The sequence below is a fragment of the Protopterus annectens genome, chromosome 10.part0, assembly GCF_019279795.1.
Source record: "Protopterus annectens isolate FY-2018-M chromosome 10.part0, PAN1.0, whole genome shotgun sequence".
Lineage (NCBI taxonomy): Eukaryota > Metazoa > Chordata > Ceratodontiformes > Protopteridae > Protopterus > Protopterus annectens.
In genome coordinates, this window is record NC_056744.1 from 658,546,429 (window position 1) to 658,566,162 (window position 19,734).

The 19,734-nt window shown below is 39.9% G+C and overlaps 1 protein-coding gene across 1 annotated transcript; it reads left to right on the plus strand.

Moving 5' to 3' along the window:
* Positions 1–7,590: 7,590 nt before the first annotated feature.
* Positions 7,591–13,098, plus strand: LOC122814185. The gene is made up of 4 exons (XM_044086794.1): positions 7,591–8,482; positions 9,126–9,230; positions 10,005–12,878; positions 12,986–13,098. The coding sequence occupies exons 1-3, from the start codon at positions 8,378–8,380 to the stop codon at positions 12,054–12,056; spliced, it is 2,262 nt and encodes a 753-aa protein (XP_043942729.1). The 5' UTR covers positions 7,591–8,377; the 3' UTR covers positions 12,057–12,878; positions 12,986–13,098.
* Positions 13,099–19,734: the final 6,636 nt, after the last annotated feature.

Sequence of the window (19,734 nt, forward strand, 5' to 3'; positions counted from 1 at the left end):
TGGCAAGGCGAGTCGAGCAATCATAATCATTTTTGTTTTTTCCTGTCTGACTTATAGTAAGACCTTGGAGAGTAGAGGCAGAGGGATAAAGGCATACACTGTTTATTCCAGCTGAAGCATATAGCATCCGCTTTCCATGCTTTTTTGGGATGAGTTCTTGTGCAGAATTTTTCTAAATGATATTTTTGGGGACAGGAAAATAGATGTATGTCTGGGCTTCACCATTTTTGGGTTTACGTGATGAAGACTGTGTTCTAGTTTCCATATGTGCGTGTCCATAACATTTCTGCTTTGGTTGTCTGCCAGAGTTTTGGGCTTTCTTGGGAGGAATTGATCGTGAACATGAATTTGTTAAGTAAAGGTTGTGTTCCACAACGCCATGGCCGGTCTGCAAAGGGGGCAGGAGTGGGTACACCTTGCTTGCTTATGTACCACATAATGGTATTATTTTCTGTCTATCAGTAGATGTCCTGGACGAATGAAGTCCTTAAAGGCTGTCAGAGCATTCGGTACAGCTAGCCCTTCTTTCTAGGTTGATATGTAGACGCAATTGGTTTGTGCTCCATTTGCCTACAATGCATCTCCCGGCCAGATGGGCCCCCCAAGCATAGCGTGAAGCATGTTATGTTAAGGTTTGGGTGGCATGGGGTACAATGAATGACAGTCCCTTGTTTGGTGACATGTGTCAGCACACCAAAGGAAGTCTTGTTGCAATCAGGGGATGAGAGGAATCATTGTTTCCAGGCTGTGTCAATGTTGACTCCATAAGGTTTTTATGTACCATTGAAGTTTCCTCATATGCACTCTCACATAGAATTAGTACAATGCAGGTTGCCATGAACCCCAAAGCCTACAGACTTTCTCTTGCAGATAGCTGGGTTTTTGGTCCAACTTGTTCGAAGTATGTTGTCAATTGAATTACTTTGTCTGGCATGAGTTAAGCCATCTGAACAGTTGTATTCAAGCTTGCACTGAGGAATTTATAGGACTAAGAAGGCAAAACCGACCGGTAACAGAACCAAATTGTTGTGGCTCAAGTAAATTGATTCTCATAGTCTAGATTTATGATGTCGGAAATGAGACATTCCATGGCTTTATAAGAAAGGCTGCTTAGACTGATGGGTCTGTAATATCTGTGGTTCATGTTTGGAACCCCCCTTATGTATGGGCATCATGCTGGCTGATCTCCAGCCCTCAGGGATATAGCCTTTTTTTAAATTCATGTGAAATAGCTTTAATGGAGGTTGCAATAGTCTGTACCTATTGCTGATTTTTACGTTGTACGGTATATTATGAGGCGGAGGAGGACGGATGACGATAGGCCTTGAGTTTGTGGTGTCAATATTATTTCCACCTTTGCTTAGGGTGATGTTGAAGGCAAAACGCCCCATGGAAAAGACATATAATTCCTGAACGTAACTCTTTATAAGTACAGATATGGGGAAGGTGATGCTGTCTGCAGATACAATGAAAAAGGTAGTAGTTGGCTTGCCTGGTGTATTGCGGCAGGGTTTGAGTTAGAGGTGGAGTGACAGTCTACAGACACTGTCATCTTTTGGACTTGCTGAGAAATACTATTCAAAAAACATTTATCCGCTTAGAAAGCGTTTACTACACAGTAACAGTTATCCCTAAGCTGCATATCAATCATTCTACTGCGGTGTTACCTCTCCTTCAACCCCTGCTGTTACAGGGATTTACCTTTTCTCGTGCATATCATTATTTAAGTAATTTTAAATGCCATTCAGTCTCAAACTTCAGTGATGGACACCTGCTAGGCCACTGTCTGCAGACACATAGGCATCCTATTGACTTTGCTGTAATTTCCTGCTGTGAAGGACTTTTCAAAAACCATTAAGCAGCTTATCAAGTATTTTCTACATTTAACAATTTAACTGAGCTGCAAATGCAAGACTTTCCAGAGGTATTAGCTCTCCTTTAACCCCTACTATCTTTAGTGGTTTGAAGTGAACAATAGCAAAATGTTCATCCTTTATTTACAGTTTTCTGTCTTCAGTCGACTATTTCCACATGAAAGACTTCTCTCATCCTCCTAACTGACATCCTGGTATTCAACCTTTCGTGAGGCAGCTTGGCTTCCAAATTGTCTGTCTCTGCTGTTCATTCCTATTTTGAGTAATCTTGGCTCTTCTCTTGTCTGTCAAAAGGTGAGTAATTAGACATGATAGTCCTCTCTCACCTTCGTAAATGGCTTTGTGGTACCAGATCCCTTTATGATTCATGTGGTGTTGATAGTTGTGTGCCTGCCTTTAAAAATGGTTGAATGTGTCCAAAAATTTAAGGACAGGTTAAAACTTCAATGCATCTCAATGTTTTTAATTCTATCAGAGCACTGCCACCCACCTTTAGTCCGAGAGAGAGACAGCTACACATATTTACATATATGGTACTTGTAACACTTTCACCATATGTATTATGTTACAAGATATGCCTGTCAAGAAATATGTACATATTTCTTCGACCTGCCTCTGTTTGGGTATGCTGACTAATGCGCATTTATGTACGTCTACCATACTTGTGTGTATATCTGTATTTATGCATTTTCAAACTGCTTACTGTATTTGACACATAGCCAGATTCTTACTACTGTGGGCAGTGTATAACTACAGAATTTGCCTGCTGCTGGTTTGTGGGTTTCTAAAATTCCTTACAACCCTGGCTGCCAACAGCTAATGATTTTCATGTGTAGGAAGGTAGCCGGTATTAACTGTAAATTAAGAGACTGTGTTTAGTTGCTGAGAAAGCGGTGTTCCACTATAACACTGACATCATTTGTCAGGGACATAAACGAAGAACGCTTGGTAACAGTATTACTTTCAATTCTTTCAGTGTGGGTACTGTGATGGAACCAGATACATGCACAGTGAAGCAAGGCATGCAGATGGAAGGTCAGTATTGTATTGAGTTGAGCTGCTTTCTCTTTTTGAATGTTCATACTGTAATGGTCACATGAGTGGGTTGATAACACCATGATCTGTGTTGGTTTAGGTGTCCCTCAGAGACCTATCCAGGTGTGGATATGTGGCCATTCCTACGTGCACTGGTCAGCGAGAAGAGCTTTAGAAATAGGAGCCAACAATCTGTGGCAAAGTGAGTCCGAAATTCAGGTGTCGTGGGTCGGGAAAAGAGGCTTGCAGTGGGATGGTCTGCTAAGCTGCCTGCATGAGAAAAACGGCAGAGGAGAAAAACCAGATATCCTAGTACTGCATCTGGGAGGAAATGACCTGACCACATGCCCCCTTGTGGATCTGAAAGTTGAAATTAAGAAAATTTTGTGGAGACTGCTTACATGGTGGCCTAATCTACATATCGTATGGTCAGACATCATACAAAGGATGGTTTGGAAGGGCGCACATACCGCTAAGGCCATTGATAAAATCAGAAGACTGCACAATGGTTTCATGTGGGGACAAATGGAGATGTGCAAAGGATCTGTGATTCACCATAATGCTATTAATGCTCGGCGGCCAGAGTTATACCGGATTGACCATGTTCACCTCAGTGACAGTGGACTAGATATATTTTTACGTAATTTGACAGAGTCTGTAATATTTGCAAAAACTACGGTGCTCAGTACTCCTGGTATGTAAATAAATGTGCTGACCACGCATGCAAGAAAAAGTTGTTTGACTGGTTAATTTAAGTGTTTGTCTGTAGTGACACAAGTAATCGGTCCATAGGTCAGTACACAGCAATATGACATAGCCACAGGCTTCATAACACATGTAAAATAAATAAAAACAGTTAATGTACTCTTGGGTCTGTCTCAGTTGTCATGGATAATTGGGTGGGGGCATGGAAAGCTCTGTTGCCAGTTGAGTGGTGAAGATCAATATGTACTGCATTAACCCTACTAATAACTTAGTACGGCATGGCATGTGTTGATCATTTAGTGACCAAGTGAGTGTTTAGCTCTGACAAGAGCAGAAATCATTGGTATCTGACACTATTAGCCTCTTTTTTTTGTATACCACGATGGTTGTGGATAGCACACCTACTATTTTTATCGATTTGAATATGCGTCATGGTAACTGGTGGACTACACATCCCCTATGTTTACAGCCAGTACTCGCCGATCATCGCTTCTGTCAGGGAATTAGAACACTGGAATCAATGCATCCAGACAGCAGAGTGTCTGCATTGGCCTTTCCAGTAGTATCTTGCGGCATTCAGTTGACTACGAAATCTGTCGAGCAACCATGAATGTTGCTAACCAAATGGGTTAGATGGCGGTATATGTTGTTCTTGGACAAACAGTACTAATTACAATGTTATTAACTCTGCTTGACAGTAAAGCAATGCCGTGAATACCTATAACCGTTGCTTTGGTTAACTATAGGGGAATGTCAGAGTACAGGTAAATGTCCTGAAGCACGGTTGAGTGACAATATGCTTAATTTTTTTTAATTGTGTTTTCTTGTGTTTGTCATGTACATAAAACTTGTTAAACTGGCATACGACATCACTGCATGCATTTCCACCCTTGCTGACAACTCAGCCATACAAAAAGTTTTGACGCTTACCATCACCTACTCTGTTCCGAAAAAGCATGGTTTCCAAACCTATACCCATTTACTGTCTCTGACAGTCCATCATAGACTCCATGAAGTTACGTTTTTGTCAAACCTAATAACTTGATTATAGCAGCAGTACAAGGATATGACTGTGTCATCATCAGCTTCTGACTGGTAATTGTGCTTCATCTTGTGAGTGGTAATTGTGTTTCAAAGTTAAAGTGATACTGTAACTATTTTTGTGCTGTGCAGTCAGTACATGTATAGGAAAAATTCAGAAATCACAGTGTAGATTAAGTCTACTTGTCTATGTTGAAACTTGCATAGTACGTGAAACTGTAGTCACACGTTTCATCAGCTTACACATGTCATGTTTCCCTGTTCATGCTTAAAATGTGGAATGCTTCCGCAGTGATTGAAATTGGGAAATGCCATGCATCTCTGCTCTGCAACTGGATTGATGTCATGTTTCAATGGACAATGTGTTGCTTTTTGCACTTCACAGAATAATTTGGCGTGATGTTCGGGATGAATATGCACGGTCCAGTTCCTTTCAGTTTTGAACCCGAATATGCACCAGGAGAAAGAAGACCAAAACGACGCCGAGATAGCAATGGAAGCAGTGATTTAGAAGAACATGAAGAGAACACCCAGAGCATGACTTGGTGCACGTGTGAAAAGTGTGTTTTAATGAATACGCCACAGGAGTGCTACTGCTGTGTATCGTCCCATCGAGCACGTGCCAAAATTGCTCAGCTCGAACTCGCTGTTCAGCCAGTGTGCATCACTGATCACACAGACTTTGAAATGGCGTGCCTAACGCCACTTGTACTGGAATTGATTCTGCGGTCAATGCACTACGTTACAAGGCGATCACGCAGCATACAGTGGACCAATAGGTAAGGGAAAAGTGTCTGATTCGAAAGATGGTTGTTGTTACAGCACATAAATACTCACCGGTGCTATTTACATGGTGCTATTTCTTACCTTGCACTCTATGAACATTACTTTTTTGAACAACACCAATTATGTCAGGTTAACTTTCATAGCCAGAGAAAAGCATGGTGACTTCCTTTCCAGCTATTATAGGTAAATGACTAGGTTGTGGTCATACATTGGTAGTTTAGTGCAGAAAGGTGTAAAACTGATGCTGCAGTCAAACGTTTACGTATTAGGGTCAGATTGGAAAATATTATCCGTGGTCTAGATTTCAGTGATAAGTGAAGATTTCTATGTTGGCCAATTGTTTGTTGCAGGTAGCCCACACAAACAAGTCATAGTCCTAACTGGAAATGTGAACAGAATGTTTTTTTGATACTTGTGATGAATTCATGATGAGGTGTAAGTTGCTATAATAGGTGTTGTGATTTGACAGGTTGTACCGTGTGGTGGCATACCGTGCTTATGTGCTATGGATTTTTGAAAATCGAAGACTCGGACGTGGGAACAGAGTTGTAATTCCAGCATGTGTAGTGTCACGTATACGACAAAAATTCCCTGAAGACGACAACGAATATGTTGGTTTCCTGCCTTTTGATGGGTTTTGGGTATACCCGGAGTAACGAGCACACAATGGTGTAATGAGAGTTGAATGACTATTCATTGTCTATAATGGACCCCGGAACATTATCTTTCTCTGCTCTAAGGATGTATGAAAGTGTAAAATGTCCTGTGCTTGTCGATGGCAATAAAAGTTCTAAATATTTTTAAAATGTTTTGACTTACGATTATTTGAAGCAGACAGTGTGAATAACTGATGTACTCGAAAGGTAAAGATGGATTAGTCATGTTTATTTGCAAATACTGACTTTGGGTGTAATGCATGCAAGTTGGGCATTGTAGGTAATGTGTGGTCTGCTTGATGGCAGTGTACACAATAGAGCCAATTATGGTCTTGCCATACATCATGTCACCAACGTACATATGGGTATTACTGCCTTATCAGACCATGGCTGTGGCTCATGACGATACTGGTAATAGTTGAGACTGTGGACATGTATAGCTGATGCCTACCTAAGTACACTGCTGTATTGAGTCAATGCAGTTGACTACTGATGCGGAAATGTGTCAGTGTCCATAATGTCGCATTGGACATGACACGTTCACTATAGACATAATCCAGACCCGTTTTACGGTTTTGTGTACTGTGATGTACATCTGTGAAGTAAATTTAACATTTTAAATATGTTTCTGAAGTCAGGCACAAGTGATGACAACTGTAATATCATAGTTACATGTGTACTGGCATTGTATGATGCCTTGATACTGCACTGCTGAGTATTTTTCGCCGATTGACAAAAGGGGTTATGGGAGGTTGCGAAGTATGATTGTCATTGCCTAGTCTGCTTTTGTCCTTGCTGTAATATGTGAATGCACACAAGCCAATCATGGGTGACAGCTCATTGGTGTGAAATATTGTAGACAGAATGTGTAGTACAACATATTGACAATTCAGGGTGTGTGAGTGTGTTGTAGTGGTCTTTCAGGCTGCTAGAAATGATGGTACTTTATATGCAGGCCAGTTTAAAATTGCCAAGGTATTGATTTACTCTGCGATTATGACCAAATAACTGAAATAGGCTTAGTCCAGCTGTATTACTAAGGCCGGATTACGTAAGGTAGTTAACTGAAAGCTATGGCTTCAAAGGGCGTCAGTTCAAGAGCGATTGATAAGAAGTGGTGAGGTACACACACACACACACATACCGACCACCACAAAAGCAGTTGTGGCTTGTAAAATTTTTAGTAGACTTTGAGGCGAATACATGGCCGGGTGTATTCCACCAAACTGTTATGTATTCATAGTACATCTTGCATTTCTGTGATGGTGTAGTCAGGGACATTAAATTTTTTTTGTATAAATGAGCTCATCTAACAATCACTTTATATTTCTATTTACAGATAGCCATATATTGCATTGCAGCAGTGAGATATATTTTGTTTAAAGTTATGTGATGCAGTCAATATGTACTGTTTTACAGTATATTGGTGTGTAACTTTTCATTCAATAACTGCATGGATTTATAAATAATTAAAAATGTTTTTTATTAGGTTAATCAGTATTCTACACAAGGATTTGACAGAATGCCGCAGTGTTTGGCTTATGGCTGTCAGACCAGAAGAGGGCGCATGCCCGAAGGGATGTCCTTCCACCGATTTCCGCGGGATGCACAACTATGCACAAAGTGGGTCCGTAGATGTGGAACAGATGTTGGTGACATTATCAAATTTGTTAAGGCTGAGATAATCAGCAATCCCCCAAAGCATTACCTGTGCTCTCGTCATTTTACGGAAGATATGTTCGAGTTAGACTTCCGCTATGAATTGATGCCAGATTCCATGAAACCACGTAGACCTCGTCGTATATTGAAGGCCAATGCACTACCAACGATGTTTGACTTTGCCCAAAAACACATTCGGAATAGTTCGGTGCAACGTATTGATCGGAATATGCGAAGAAAGGTATGTCTGCTGTTACATTAACAACTACTGTTAAAAGATGTCTGGACACTACTGTCCAACGACCAGTATTGAGCAAGCAAGCTTAAAGACCAGTAAGCAATACCGGGCTTGTATATAGTCACTCTTAAGGATGATGTCGCTTTTTAGTTACTTATTGAAGTTAATGTGAAATATCACATTACCTGTAGTCTAAAGTCAGGTGGAGATACAGATTTGTTTCTTACGTATTTTATTGTATTTGTACCACATCAGCGGTGTGCACAAATATTAATGTTGTACTTGTATTTGTGACCTAAAAGGTGTGCAGAAATGTTACTGTTGTAGATGCACTTGCAAGTGCATCAAGATCACTGTGTCAATTAAAGTTTAAAGTGTAGTATATGAAGTTGTTCTCCTGTATTTTGCAGCTTCTGGAGGACCTGCTGTCAGAACCACAGCCCATACAAGAGCATTTGGATGATACAGCTGGAAGCAGTAATATGCAGGTAAATCAAATGAGTTGCATCTGGCAAAAGTACACTAGAAATGCGGCTATGCAGTCCCGTTTTAAATTTTGGAAGAATGGTTTATAAGTAAGGGGTGATGTGCAATGCATGATCACATTTGTACTGCAAAGATAGCGCAAAATTTCAATTTTTAGATAATTGGAAAATAGATATGTGACTGACTAGGGTCCAGTTGATTAATAGTTGTACATCTCAGTGAGTATCCATTAGACTCTGCACAGGCTTGTAAGTATGAGTAGTTAAATCAAAATAAAATGTGCATTTACAGGATGGATGTTCTGAAGAACCAAAAGTTAAGGTGATAAGAGTGTTGTCATTTACACTTTCCTGTAATGGAATTTTGCATGTAGAGATAACTGAAAGAGGAGGGTGTGTAGGACTCTTTTGGTGTGAAGAGCTCATGCTGAAGTAATGTCTGTTAGAAAGGGTAAGTTGTACAATCCTGGTTACCAATTCACAGTACTTTGGTAAAAATGTTGAGTATGGCCCACTTTGGTAGAAGAGGGTACATAAAGACAAGGCACTGACACATTCTACAAACCTAAAGGGTCTCTATACATAAAAGGATGGCCATGCATACATCAATGTCTAAATCTTAATTGTTCTCCATTTGGCTTAACAGCAGCCTGCATCAGTATTGGAGCATGATCGCTGTGAGGGAATGCAGATGGACGTTACTGAGCAGAATCGGAGTGTTTACATGGAGTCGGGCATACATCCTACTTATGTAAGTGATATGTACCAATTAGTACATTGGAGAAAATGCAGATGATATCAGTGTGCAGTGATTCCTTTGGGTTGTGAATCAGTAATCACCCGATTCTCTTTCGGGTTTTGTAGTGGACATTTTTATTTACATCCTTTGGCACCTGGTCCCGTCATTGTAGCGCATTGTCCATGGTCAGCTTGTCCCACAAAAGAGAGCAGACAGTATGCAAAAATAATGAAGGGATATGACAAGGACGAGTGTAGCATAGCTGCATGTATCCAATATATTGACAGTAGCAATTTCAGACGTGCATTTCTGTTGAAATTGTTGGGCTGGTAGGTTACAATGTCAGTCTGAGGACATGCCAGACAACTGAATGGAAGCTTCAGTTGTGGTTGTTGTGTATTTCAGCTGAGAAGTTGTAAATCAGGTGTGATATGCAACCAGAAGTGCAGGTGTCGAAATGACCAAGTTAGAAAGACTGTGACTCCGGACAGCTATTATAAGTCTTACTGTTTGTGATGTTATTGTAAATGGCCACCACAGCGCAAGCATTACAAGCATGAATGCCCCTCAAGTTATATTCACAGCACATCAGTCCGTAACATGATTGTCATGATTCATTACGACATACCTACACTGACCTGTGGCAGTGAAAAGGTTGCTTTTTAGCCATGCAAATGCTGCAAGGCTTTTTATGTACTCGGCCTTATTGTGTATGCTAATTGTAATGTATGACAATAAATTCTGAAATACAGTGCTAAGGATGCCTATACTTTGTATTCTAAACAGGTGGAGATGGAACTTGGAACAGTGTGCTCAGAGGTCGTTGTGGACAACAGTGAGGTAATGATTAGTGGATTGAGAAAAACAGGTAAGTTGAAGAATAAGTCCTGTCAGACCCAAAATATGCTGGCTGCAGTAAGTATAGGAATACAGGCCAATATGCAAGAAAGTAGTAGTAACAAATCAGAAGCTAAGTTGATCCAAAGCCATAATGTTGCAGTTCAATTTCCAGAAATAGTCGTGCCAACATTTGTAGATCACAATTACAGTAAGGTGTCAAAATGCATACAGAAGAGAAATGCTTTGAAGCAAAGCACAGAAGAGGACGTATGTCATACTAATGTAGAGAGTGGGAGTAACCATCATTCAGTGGTACAGTCTTGCACTGAAGTAGTGCAGGTCCAAGAAGAAAATGAGGGCAGCATGTGTAGTGACAACAGTAGTGAGGACTGTATGTCTGAAGTAAGTACATCAAATATGGGTAATGAGAATCTGGAAGACCCAGACTGGGGAGAATCCTCTATAAGCATGTCTCAGTCTGAGGCGGATGATTCTTTCCAGGAATTGTCAGTGGAGGAAGACATTGTTGGACAAAAAAAATTCATTGTTTTCGAGGCATGCCTCGATAACTTGTTGATGAAACTTATATGTCCAGTGTGCAGGGCAGCAGCTTGTGAAATTGAGAAGAAGACCATACTTGGAACTTTTGTTTGTGTTAAAGTGTCCTGCTTTAATGGACATGAAATTCTAAGCTGGGAAAGCCAACCACTACTTGGTCGAATGCCAGCAGGCAACCTAATGAGTGCTGCCGCAGTACTGTTTAGCGGTACTACTTACGCACACATATCAAGGTTTTGTGCCTACCTAGGTGTAGAATTCATAGGAAAGACAACATACTACGACACACAGAGCCAATATCTTTTCCCAGTTGTGCAATTCCATTGGCATGAGCAGCAGAAGGAGCTGTTGAAGGATGCTGAAGGGAGAATGATAAGGTTAGGTGGTGACGGACGCTGTGACAGTCCAGGATTTTCTGCTAAGTACTGCACCTACACTATGATGGATTTAGACACAGGATACATACTGGATTTTGCTGTGGAGCAGGTCAGTGAAGGGGTGGCATCAGTGGGACTTGAGAAGATAGGTTTTGAGAGGTGCATGAGAAATTTAATTAGTAAAGGTATGAGTATTGGAGTAGTAGCAACAGATAGGCATCGGGGTATAGCATTACTAATGCGTACTCAATTCACTGACATAGATCATCAGTTTGACATTTGGCACATGTGCAAAAGCATTCGAAAAAAAATAATGCTGGCTGCCAAACAGAAAGGACAAGAGGATTTACTGCCATGGTGCCGCAGTATTTGTAATCACTTGTGGTGGTGTACAGCAACATGTGAGGGTGATCCAGTATTACTTATGGAGAAGTGGTTGTCCCTGTCATATCATGTGACTGACCAACACAGCTGGGGGGGTGCAACCAAATATGTGAAATGTCCACATGAAGTACCAGTACCTCGTGGGACTGATAAGAAATGGTTAGAGGAAGGAGGGGAGTGCCACAGTGCACTTCACAAGATAGTAAGTAACACACTGTTTATAAAAGATCTGCAGCAGACGACAAAGTTCTGTCATACTGGCAATCTGGAGGTATTCCATGCATTGCTGTGTCGTTACTGTCCAAAGTTAGAACACTTTAGCTATGGAGGCATGAAAGCAAGAACAATGTTAGCGGTCTTGGACCACAATGCAAATCAAAATAGGGAGCATTCAGTGATTAGATGCCCCTCTAGTCGCTCCGGGCCAGTTGGTGAAAAGAGATACAGAATAGTGTATCCCAAGGCCAAGCAGGAGTGGATAGCAAAGCCTATATTTGATGGTAGGAAGTATGACTACATCTATGACCTCATGATGAACGTAGTGTCTGCCAAGACAGGTAGTCTAAGTGTGGATCCAATGCAAGTACCAGAGCTTCCAAGAAACATAGCTAGATGTGAGCGGCCAGAGAAAAATACTGTGATTGCACGGTTACAGTCCCGCTTCCACAGTAAGTCCTAAGGTGGACGTGAAAAAGTGTAGAGTTATGAGAATGTGATAACTAACTGAGTCCAGGGTACAATAAGGATAAGCTGCTTGTCATGTGCGTATGTGAAAAGAGCCAAATTTTAGCAAGTGCCATTGCTACATATTAAAGACCAAACAGTGTCAGACAGTCTGCGAGACTTTGACAGCAGCGGCCGATCTGACTACTGTCACTTAGTACAGAAAAAAATACTGGTAGAAGCGTCAGTATTGAAAATGTGAGAAATGTTAGAGTGCGTCAAGCTTCATATTTCGGTAATATATGAGACAGTCATGGTAAGGCAGTTACAGAAGTAGATGTGAACTCGTTAATGATTGTTAAATGTACCTGTTGGATGAGAGGGTAGATTCAATTTGTGTCACTTGCACTGTATCAGCTGAAGTAAGTGTAGGTTTTCATCCACTTTTACCCATATTTACAGTAGAAGGCTTGTATATCTTTGAACCTGGGTGGTATGTGTGAGTAAAATAGGGAAAGGCCTTAGATAATGATATGGAACTGTTATATTTCTGGTGACATGTCAGTGTATAGTAGCTGAAAATTAGTTCTCTGAGCGGGTATTAATGTATACAGAGCAACAGCTGATCCATGTAAAGTGTGTATGGATAAATGGTATAATTTTTAACAACTGTTCTCTCTCGTCTATGAGTCCTGGTGATTGAGAATAGGTGATCGGAAAGTTGGGTGATCCATTTTGCGGTAATGAGATCTTTTCTGTCATGAACATTGCTGGAGAGAACCGTCCAACTTACGATTGGTTTGACATGGATGCCAGAATTACCAAGCTGACAGTAAAGGTGGGTATCACCAGTGATTTTACAGCATGCAAGAAGTAAGGATTAAGTCATACATAAGTGTTTTTCTCTGTAACCTAACAGTATGTGTTATTGATGGGCATTTACAGGCGATGTGAATGTGGAGAGCTCAACTGAAGAAATATAACCTGAACAAAGTGAAAGTATCGGCAGAGTCCTCATGGTAAATATTGCACAAAGGAAATATTACAGCCAAGGTAAGTGTGATTTAGTTAATAATTATAGCCTGCGAAGCAATGATCACCGCTCATAAGTGAGTTTGAAAGGTAGACAATAGTCATACTTGTTAGTGAAAGGAACTGTGACGATAGTGTGTGATACATGATTGTTTTATTTATAGTGAAGGAATTATGTTTGAGCAAGAGTGCCATTGGTTCTAGGTTGCCATATTCAAAGTGTTTGTAGTGCGTAGATAAAATGCCTAGTGATAACAGCATTCAGGAATACCAGCTGGAACAGGTTACAGCTCACTGCACATTGCTGGACATGAACACTGCAGAGGCATGCTGTATCAAGGATGATGGACAGTGAGACCGGACCATGACAGGGATGGTTGTTGAGACTATGTCTGTTGCATGATGCACTTGCAACGGATAGGGAATGGGATAGTTCAGTGGCAGTCAGTTGATTACATTCTGTGGTGGTATAATCGATAGACTTAACAGTTGCAATGGTCATTGTCTGGTGACTTGATGTGCTTGACACACACCTATGTTAGATATTGTAAGGGAAGGGAAAAGTAAAGGTTATGGTCTGCTGACTTGACAGCATGGGGTTGTGACACTATTATGAATGTTTGACTTGCAATTGGAAGGGAGGCGCAAGGATCGGTGGACGGACTGCTTGAAACATAAAAATGAGAGGCAGTGGTAGATCAATGCTACTAATTAGTGGACGTGCAGTTGATGAATTGGTATGTGTTATAGCAAACATTCATGCACATAGTTAATTTAATTGGAAATTTTGTATCCTTATTTTGGCACACTGAATGGAGGCACACACGTAGGATAAGTATATTGCTGGTCGTGCATGTCTTTGTGTGTTCTGGACTTTTTCATATATGTAAATGCATCATTATATTGGTTTGATACACTTTGGTATTACAGAGAGTCTGCTAGTTGTAGTAGTGCACTGAATTAGATCAGACCATGCACAGGAATAAAGGCAAAAATCATACTAAGCAAAGCCATTGTATGTATGAAGTATGTACTGTACACCAAAAATACATTGAGCCTATATAATTAGCAGTAACCAGTTTCTGTAGACACTCTTGACCAGTCACTGAGAAGACATTCTTTGTTAGACATGAGCTTGATAAGCAAGTGGGTGGTGACATGGCACAGGAATCACACTGTTCAAAATCCTGTGTTGCAGTTATTGCCTGTAACAGTGTTTCTAGTCCAAGCCTTTGTGTAGTGTGCTCCCTGTCACCTGTGCAGATGATGAAGGCTGGTGCCCTTGACACACTGTAACTTGTGTGAACATGTACTAAAGTCTGATGCACAGTGTGAGACAGCGTAACATCATGCAGCTGTTACAAATTTGATGCCAAAGGGGTTTCTGTGATGTAATACATGCATGTTGGGTAACCTTCAGTATTTTGTAGGGCTTACACACACTTATAAAAAGGGGAGAGCACTATGACATGTGCCTTTGGATATCAGATGTCAATATTTAGGCGAACTTGGAGTAAGCTGTGCAATATTGCCCAAAGGGCACAAAGCACTGCCTGGTACAGTGACTTGTAATAGTGTAGACAGGAAAATTATGGAGTCAAAATTGTCAGTCTGTACTCATGAAACTGACAGTAGTATTACTTCTGTGTGCTTTACTGCCTGACTTGACAAGTTTAATTACTGCAACTGCAAATTGGATGCTGCAATACTAATTTTAGTGAAGGCTTTAAACCCTCTTACGTTATGTTTTCTGTGAACTGCACATGTCAAATTATTAATGTGAAAAATACAAATAACTGTCTGGCTGAGTAGGGTCTACTGCCAATTAACTTATCGATATTTGAGCAGTGTAGCAGTAAGATTTGAAATATGCACAAAGAAAGGCAGGGACGGCCTCAAAATAAATTTAGTAATATGGAAAACGGACTAAAGGATTGCTAAATAGTATGAGCTGAATTTGCGATGATCATATTAAGCTCCCAAAGTGCCTCAGTTATCTGCATTATGCAAGTGATACATACATGCACTTATTAATTAGTAGCCCACTGCAAAAAAAAAAAATCAATGCATGGAGTATAGAAAACAGTGAGTTTTCAGTACATGCTTTTACTGTGACAGCATCATAGACACAGGTTTGCAGTCTACTGTTTGTGGACATTATGCTAATGTCAGTGAAAATACAGAAACAACATGTCACTAGGCTGATGTTCTTCAAAGAGATTGTAAAACATACATAAGTGAACATAATAATGTCTGGTAGAAATAAGGAAGAAATAAAAATAGTGTAGACAATGAAATAATCAAAAGTTATCCTGCACTGTTGTACGAAATTTAATTAGAAATTGTTTACATAAATCTTTCTGCTGCTAACAATTGATTCTGCAGGCAGAGGGGAAGACTTTTGAAATGGCACTCCCTTCCTTTCAATTCTGAGCTGTCAGTTGCAGTGGCAGTTTTCACACCTCTGCAGTAGTGTAGGAGGAGGGGACTTTCAATTCAATTCAAGAAGGACTACAAAAGAACACTTAGAACAAAGGCATCCAATCTAGCTACTACTCTGTCTGCTGCTAGATAACTTCAAATTATACTGTAAAGCAAGGTCTGATCTAAACACAAATGAGGGTGATTAGCAATAGAAAAGAAGCAGGCTTTACACAGAAGGAAACCAAACTGACAATGAGTCACAGATTTCCCATTATATGTCAATGGCATGGGAAATCACTGTTACTTCCTTATGTCTGGCATGAGTCACAGAAAGGAGACTTGAAATGCTTTATGGGAAAGAGAAAGGCTTGAAGGAGAAGAAGATCACGTTGAGATAGCAAGCCCCATCGGTAGCCATGTTGTGGTAAACTAGCTAAAATTACTAATAAAGCATTTAGAGTCAATTTTAGGTGTTAAAATAGGTCTGGAAACAAAGATAGACTGAAATAAACATATTTTTTTAGTTGTAGGGTGGAGTGTTCCTTTAAAGCAAGTAAGCCTGCAGTACTGTGTGGCATAGCTTCCAATTATCAGTTAGTGTTGTGGTCTACCCAGATTAAGAGTCACTGTTCTGGGTCTGCTCATTGTCTGAATATGCTGTAGATTGCACTTAATAAATGAACAGGGTATATGGGTATGTTAACAGGAGTCCTCGACAGCTATCCATGTGTGTAAATGCCAGATTTGAAGCAACATTAATCAATAAAGTTTATTTTTTTTCAAATTAAGTGTTCAATATTCCTGTAGTCACTGCTTGTGGGTTCTAATCCTACACCAGGCAATTGCTAAATGTGAAGTAATAAATAATATTCCAGCATATGTCAGAAATAAATGCAGTGCAATACCAAGATTAAGGGTCAAGCTTGTGTTCTGTTCATTTTGTCTGAAATATGCTGCTGATTGCAGTCAGTAAATGAACAGGGTATATGGATAAGTTAACAGAAGTCCTAGACAACTATCTGTGTGTAAATCCCAGATTTGAAGCAACATTAACCAATAAAGTGTAAAAGGAGATGGTGCTTTGATAATTACTTGTTTCAAATAAAGTGCTCAGTATTCCTGTAGTCCCTACTTGTGGGTTCTAATCCGACACTAGACACAGCTATGCATGTGTGTAAATGCACAATTTGACACAACATGAATCAATAAAAGTTTTAAAGGAGATGGTGGTCTGGGAATTTATTTTTTAAAAATAAAACGTTTAGTCTTCCTGTAGTCACTGCTTGGGGGTTCTAATCCCACGGCAGCCAATTGATAAATGTCCAGCTGTCTAGTGTAATTAGTGTACATGAACATACCTCTCAACTGTCACAATTTTTGCAGAATGTAATGACTACTACCCCATATGTCTGGTCTTTTGATTGCAGATATATGACATTACTTGAAATGTGATTTAATGGCAAATCGGTTATCAGAACATCTTGCTACTAATGTGTAAGCACATTATGTAAAAATGTTCCCTGTCTATGTGCCTTTGTACCACCATTTTGTTTGGCTTGGCCTATAATGTCTCATGCTGAAAGCTATGTATGTGCCACATCATCTATACAATATAAGCAGTTAGTGTTCTCCCAAGTGAAATCTAACATATTTAGAATCATGTAGTAGTAGTCTGTGTAATTATATTATCTGTAAAGTTGCTAATGTTCTTCTTTTCTCTCTCACCCCACCCCTTCTCTTCTTTTATTTATTAATTATATTTATTATTATAATTTGATATTATCATATTATTTGTAACTGCCTCTTATGTTGGCCTTATGTATAATTTAATATTGCTTTGCAGTTAAAAAACTTTCATTTACATTATTTATTGTTGTGTTCCTCATTATATTATTTTAAATTCATTTCCATTGCTCATTATTGTTTGCTCTTATGTTATTAATTACATTTGTTTGGTTATGTTTATTTTCCTTATGTTTATATTTAATTTACCACAGAGTGACAAGCTAGGCCAGTTCCTGGTGATCCACCTACTTTGGCTCCCCCAGCCAAGGCACCGGGGCATAGCACATCTGGGCAGCAGCCTGGTGGCACCCCTTCTGCTGCCCCTGTACTACCTGGTCCATTGGGTAGCTCCACCCTACAGGCTGGGGGTGGTCCTCCCTCTAAGACTGGAGGTAGAAGAGGTGATTTTGTCACCCATGGTGAACTGCCAGGCATGGTACATAGGCTGCTGCGCCAAACTGTCAGTGCATGCCTATGCTGGATTGAGAGCATACTGTCCACCCTGGTGGGGCAGTCTGGCTGCAGGCTCTGGCATTGACCACTACCTCCACAGGAGCAGTGAAGGTTCAGTGCTGACAGTCCCATGGGTGAGGACTTGAGTCACACTGCTGCCATGTCTGACGTCCATGGGACTGGGATTTCACAACACTCTCCCCAACCAAGGTGTTCATCCTCCTCTTGTATCACACACCAACCTTGTCTGCTGTCTTGTCTGTCTACAAAAGCTTCCTCACCTTTCCAGCTTACCTCCCCCACATATACGTATGTCCCTTCCCCAACATTCACTCTCACATTTAAAAAAATGGGTACCTGTCCCAAAAGAAAATTGTCTCATACATAGCTCTCCATTTTGCACACATGTCCACTAGACACACTTAATTTAGTCCATTTGGCTTGACAGCACACTTATGTTGTCGTCACCACTCTCTCTGGGGGTGACAGTCCAAATTCAGCTAAAAACTGTTAAAGTGCACAGTTATTGCTGTAGAAGAAATGGATATCTATGGTTCTTTCCTACATCCTTCTTGCACATACCTACCTGTCTTTTCCCCTGCCTGCATCCCCATTTTGCCATGGTCCTATCCCCATTTTTCTTTTCTTTTAAATACGTTTTGTGAGTTGCTCATTACTAAGCTAAGCTAAATGGTTGTATATTGATATATGTATTTGAAAACATAGTAATCATGTTAAAAAATTACACCTACACCCTATTTTGAACCCAGGACCATTGCACCTGAAAAGCAGTGTATCAACCCACCAAGTTACACAGCCAGCTGATTAACCCAGATGTTGTAAGCAAAGCATAATACTTGTCGTTTCCCCATCATTAAGCATGTTTAAGCCATGCTGCATATCTCACTGCATTACGCAAATCAGCTATAAGCTATAAGATTAATAGAAACATAGGAGTGTAACTGGGACTCTGGTAGAGAAATACATCATTATAAAGCCATACACATAATAATAATAGATGTAAGTGAGGTATGTAACAGTAGGTAATTGTGCAATTATATGTACAACATGTATAAATACACCTGCTACATGATTAATGGAATAGGAGTTTAAATGGGTCTCTGGTAGAGTAATGCATGACTATAAAGCCATGCACATAATAATAGATGTTAGTGAGGTATATAACAGCAGGCAAGTGTGCACTTATATCTACAACACGTAAAAATACACCTGCTATAATACTGATTCAGTAGCTCAATCTGTTAAATGCTTTGTAAACATTGATTATTGATCCACATGGTCCTGGGTTCAAATACAGCTGTGTTTAGCATTTAAAATGCACGTATGTGTACATCACTAGTATAAATTCTGATATGTATGATTGTCTCATCATCTATTTATCCACCTAAAGCAGTAAAGGTTGAATGCCTGCTTCTAAATAATGGCAATCAAAGCCTACATATGGAACACATTTAAACTATTCCTATTAAAACTTTAGAAAGTGCATAGAATGTCAGGTCATGCTTAGTATGAATTCCCAGATGATTTTGAAGTATGTAATTCAAATGAGACCCAGTCATATCAGACTGCAGCTCATAATGATTTGCTAGTGATAGTACAGACAACCACAGCTGTACAAGTAACATACATATATGGAGGTCATGCTAGAAGCAAGGGTCACCAACACATACGTTCCAGATGACTGCCATGATACAAAACATGACTTGGCAGTTTTCTGACTGTTTGACATAATGTAAAACAAACGTAAGAACCAGACCAAGATTCACTAGATATAGTTTATTAAGCGCTTTCATCTCATAAGTAGAAACTTCATCAGAATAAATTAAAATCCAAACCCTGCTTATATCCCTAAAAATTAAATACATAATTGATTAATAACTGATGTCATGTCTTTCTTTAAAGCAATACCATACCCTTAAAGCAGTGTCTGCTGTAGTAATACAAGACAATACTAAAATCCCTACTATGGAACCATCTAA

Excerpts from the sequence above, each read along its gene's own strand:
- LOC122814185 (XM_044086794.1), top strand. The coding sequence starts at position 8,378 with ATGAAGTTGTTCTCCTGTATTTTGCAGCTTCTGGAGGACCTGCTGTCA. Across the intron at positions 8,483-9,125 it reads CTGGAAGCAGTAATATGCAG|CAGCCTGCATCAGTATTGGA; the intron begins GTAAATCAAATG and ends TTGGCTTAACAG. Across the intron at positions 9,231-10,004 it reads CGGGCATACATCCTACTTAT|GTGGAGATGGAACTTGGAAC; the intron begins GTAAGTGATATG and ends TATTCTAAACAG.